This window comes from Rhincodon typus, chromosome 38 (genome assembly GCF_021869965.1).
Source record: "Rhincodon typus isolate 14 chromosome 38, sRhiTyp1.1, whole genome shotgun sequence".
Classification (NCBI taxonomy): Eukaryota; Metazoa; Chordata; class Chondrichthyes; order Orectolobiformes; family Rhincodontidae; genus Rhincodon; species Rhincodon typus.
The window spans coordinates 1,408,416-1,413,260 of record NC_063369.1 but is presented as its reverse complement, the minus strand read 5'-3'; the positions used below and the strand labels follow the sequence as shown (position 1 = coordinate 1,413,260).

Genomic DNA, 4,845 nt, shown 5'->3' with positions numbered 1-4,845 from the left:
CAGATTTCTCTGCATTGAACTACAGCTGCCACCTATTTGCCCACTCCAACTTGTCAATGACATTTTGAACTCCCACCCCATCATCCTCAAAGTTTGCAATTCGCCCAAGTTGTGTAGTGTCTGCAAATTTTGTAATTTATTCAGTGATACCTGCTGGGGAGAGGGTCAGGGCTGGGGTAAACACCCCCATTCCTACTGGGGGGAGGGTCAGGGCTGGGGTAAACACCCCCATTCCTACTGGGGACAGGTCTGACACTGCGGCAAAATGCGAGCAGAACAGCTTGCAGTCCAAAGTTTCACTTCCCCTGGGGATCTTGTTCTTAACCCGTCATTCTGCCTTCATGAAGCCTTCCCCAGACATTGGGTTTTATCACTGCAGCGTTAGTAGAAGGATGTCAGTAACACACTCTGCTGATCATTTCCTGTGGCTTGTGGCTTTTCACTTCCTGCAGTTATTGCAAGTATTTTCATTGTCATTCTCAGAAATGTAGCTGCAAAATTACAGCTTCCTGTCTCGTGTTCCCAGCATTGTTGTCAGCTTTTCGGTTAAATTATATCTGCTTTCTCAAGAGGACATAAATCCTGCACCAGGTAAGCCTTCCCTGATGCCTCGCAACAGCTCTGTCTCAGTGAAATGGGCTTTCTCTATCTGTGAGCTTTGCTTTGATACTGTCACTACTGAGTGAACAGGCAATGAGATTCAGTCCACGGATCTGAACACATCATCACAGCTGACACTGCAGTATAGTACTGAGGGTGTGCTGCATTATTGGAGGGTCAGTTCTAAGAGATTAATGCTCTTTTGGAAGGTCAGTATTAAGTGAATGCCACATCCTTGGACAGACAAAACCAAGAGAGCACCAAAACATTCTAGGGTAAGATCCGGTTGGAAAGTCAGGGCTGAGGGCATGCTTTGCCATTGGAGTAGCAGTACTGCGGGAGTGCTGTATTGTTGGAGGTTCGGTAATGAAATACTGCATTGTTGGAGGGTAGTAATGACGTACTACACTGCTGGAGTGTCGACACTGAGGGAGTGTGCATGATCAGAGAATCGGTTCTTAGCGCACACACATGGTCACTACTGAAGGCATCCACGCTGTTGGAGGTAACAAGGTGTAGAGCTGGATGAACACAGCAGGCCAAGCAGCATCAGAGGAGCAGGAAAGCTGACGTTTCGGGCCTACTATCTCATGCTGTTGGAGGTACTGTCTTTTAGTTTCGACATTAAACTGAGGTTAATTCTGCCAAGTGATTTAGATGTAAAAATTTCCACATCACTAGTTTGAAGAACAGGAAAGGAGACCTATGCAATGATCTGGCTAATATCTATTTCTCAGCCACCAGGATAAAAATGTCCTATCATCATTGCTAAATTACTGTTGTTGGGAGCTAGCTGTGCACAAATTAACAGTGATTTATTCTGTCCTCAGCTAGGAAGTACTACGGTGCCTGAGATTATGAATGTGCAACTAATATTCTAAACTCTAATCTTCTCTTTTCAACAGAAATGCTAATAGGTTGTTTGATTGCATGTTCCATCACAATGCCTGATTGTGTTCTCACCCCAGATCCACTCACTCTCACATGATCAGAGATTTGGCTCAGTGACCTAAATAGATTATCAGTGACAGGGATGAAGATCCCACTGTCTTTACTCACTTGGGATAGATACAGAGGGATCTGGCTGTATGGGTTTTCATGCATGAATCACAAAAGTTTATTGTGCAGGTACAGCAAGTAATTAGGAAAGTTAATAGAATGTTATTGTATATCACGAGGGGAACTGAGTACAAAGGTAGGGAGTTTATAGGCACAGGTGAGACATCATCTGGAATACTGTGTGCAGTCTTAGTCACCTTATTTAGGGATGAATGTAAATGCATTGCAAGCAATTCAGGGAAGGTTTACCAGACTAATACCTGGAATTGGAGGATTGTTTTATGATAGGCTAAATTTGTATCTGTTGGAATTCAGAAGTGTAAGAGGCAATTTGATTGAAACATACACGTTCTTAAGGGGTCTTGACAGGGTGGATGTACAGAGGATCTTTCCTCTTGTCTGGGAATCTAAAACAAGTGGTCACTCTTTAAACATCAGAGATGACTCATTTAAAACAGAGATGAGGCAAAAAAAATTCTCAGAGGATTATGTTGTGCTTAATCTCTTAGAGACCACAGGGGCTCAGGTATGCAGGTTAAATTCATGTTTAATTAATTACACGGTCCTGAAAAGCTGATGGAACCAGAGTCCTTGAATATTTCTAAGGCAAAGATGAATATATCCTTGTTAAACAAGAGGTTAAAAGTATGGGGTAGGATTAAATCAGCAATTTCCTCCACGGGGTTTGTCAGATCAGGAAACACCCAATAAACAAAGTGAGGTACATATTGCAGAGAAGGGGAACCATGCTCAGTATTGTAATTAAAGTTTCGTTTTAATGTGGCACTGCATATAGGAACATAAGAACTAGGAGCAGGAGTAGGCTATCTGGCCCCTCAAGCCTGCCCCGCCATTTAATAAGATCATGGCTGATCTTTTTTGAGACTCAGCTCCACTTACCCGCCCACTCACCATAACCCTTAATTTCTTTACTGATCAAAAATTTATCTAGCCTTGCCTTAAAAACATTCAGCAAGGTAGCTTCAACCACTTCACTGGGCAGGGAATTCCACAGATTCACAACCCTTTGGGTGAAGAAGTTCCTCCTGACCTCAGTTCTACATCTGCTTCCCTTTATTTTGAGGCGATGCCCTCTAGTCCTAGTTTCACTTGCTAGCGGAAACAATCTCCCTGCCTCCATATTCCCTTCATAATCTTATATGTTTCGATAAGATCTCCCATCATTCTTCGAATTCCAATGAGTATAATCCCAGTCTACTCAGTCTCTCCTCATAATCCAACCCTCTCAACTCTGGAATCAACCGAGTGAATCTCCTCTGCACCCCCTCCAGTGCTAGTATATCTCTTCTCAAGTAAGGAGACCAAAACTGCATACACTACTCCAGGTGTGGCCTCACCAGGACCCTATACAGCTGCAGCATAGCCTCCCTGTTTTTAAACTCCATCCCTCGAGCAATGGCAGACAAAATTCCATTTGCCTTTCTAATTACCTGCTGCACCTGCAATCCCACCTTCAGCAATTCATGCACAAGGACAACCAAGTCCCTCTGCACAGCAGCATGCTGCAATTTTTTACCATTTAAAACATAGTCCATTTTGCTGTTATTCCTACCAAAATGGATGACCTCACACTTATCAACATTGTACTCCATCTGCCAGACCTTTGCCCACTCACTTAGACTATCTATATCCCTTTGCAGACTTTCAGTGTCTTCTGCACACTTTGCTCTACCTTAGTGTCATCTACAAATTTTGACACACCACACTTAGTCCCCCACTCCAAATCATCTATGTAAATTGTGAACAATTGAGGTCCCAACACTGATCCCTGAGGCACTCCACTAGCCACTGACCGCCAACCAGAAAAACACCCATTTACACCTACTCTTTGCTTTCTACTGGTCAACCAATCCTCTATCCATGCCAATACATTACCTGTAATACCGTGCAACTTTATCTTATGTAGCAGCCTTTGGTGTGGCATCTTGTCAAATGCCTTCTGGAAATCCAGATACACCACATCCACAGGTTCCCCATTGTCCACCATGCAAGTAATGTCCTCAAAGAATTCCACCAAATTAGTTAAACATGACCTACCCTTCATGAACCCATGCTGGGTGTTCCCAATGGGACAATTTATATCCAGATGTCTTGCTATTTCTTCCTTAATGATAGATTCAAGCATTTTCCCCACTACCAAAGTTAAGCTAACTGGCCTATAGTTACCTGCTCGTTATCTACTTCCTTTTTTAAAAGTGGCATCACATTGGCTGTTTTCCAATCTGCGGTAACCACCCCAGAGTCCAGTGAATTTTGGTAAATAATTACTAGTGCATTTGCTATTTCCCCCATCACTTCTTTTAGTACCCTGGGATGCATGTCATCAGGGCCAGGAGACTTGTCTACCTTTAGCCCCATTAGCTTGCCCAGCACTGTCTCCTTAGTGATAATGATAGTTTCTATGTCCTCACCTGCTATAACCTTCTCGCCATTAGTTTTCGGCATGTTATTTGTGTCTTCCACTGTGAAGACTGTGAGAGATATGCCCTCTCTGAACTGGCTGAGTGTTCATTTACAGATCACAGTTCACCTTGATGATTTTAAGGCATTAGGAATGGACAAGTGCTGACCTTGCCTATGATTCCCACATCCTGTAAATAAATTAAATAAGAACCGACTACATGGAATCAGACAATAAAGAAGCTTCATTTTTAAAATATTTGCAGTAAATCTCTCCAACTTTCTTTCTCTACCATGGGAATCACTATCTCTCATTGTCTGTTTCTGTCTCAGCTTATTTTTTTCTGCGCCTTTTGCTCGCAATCTGTCTGGCCTTCCCATTTCCTTTCTTGCAATTCGAGTGTGGTTAGGTTGGTTAATTTCATAGACACTGTGGAGAAGTTATGTACATTTCAGGTTTTCAGCAGAAATCCACCAGTCTGATGCCCCAGTTGACATGCAGATGAATATTTATCTCTTTACATTATTTTGAAATGATTGATAACCAACAACTCTCTAGTCATTGATAAACCATTGAATTCAGGAAACGAGATGGACAGCGCACCCTTATCTACATCAATGGAGCTGAGGTAGAGATGGTCAAGAGCATCAGGTTCCTAGGAGTGACAATCACCAACAATCTGTCCTGGACCACCACCTTGATGGAACAGTTCAGGGTGATGGGGGGGGGGGGGGGGGGGGGGGGGGGGCGGGGGGGGGGGGGGG

At 43.4% G+C, this 4,845-nt stretch overlaps 1 protein-coding gene across 2 annotated transcripts in view; it reads left to right on the top strand.

Moving 5' to 3' along the window:
* The first annotated feature begins 486 nt into the window (after positions 1-486).
* Positions 487-4,845, top strand: part of il12rb2l (interleukin 12 receptor, beta 2a, like) — a 27,046-nt gene continuing 22,687 nt past the window's right edge. The window contains exon 1 of one of the 2 annotated variants that reach the window (XM_020522414.2): positions 487-591. Coding sequence is in view for 1 of the 2 variants with exons in the window: in XM_048617927.1 (XP_048473884.1) it covers positions 1,191-1,202 (12 nt within the window). In the remaining variant the exon portion in view is untranslated. Of the gene's footprint in view, positions 592-1,161; positions 1,203-4,845 lie in introns of those variants that run through there. The other variant, XM_048617927.1, reaches the window with a different exon arrangement.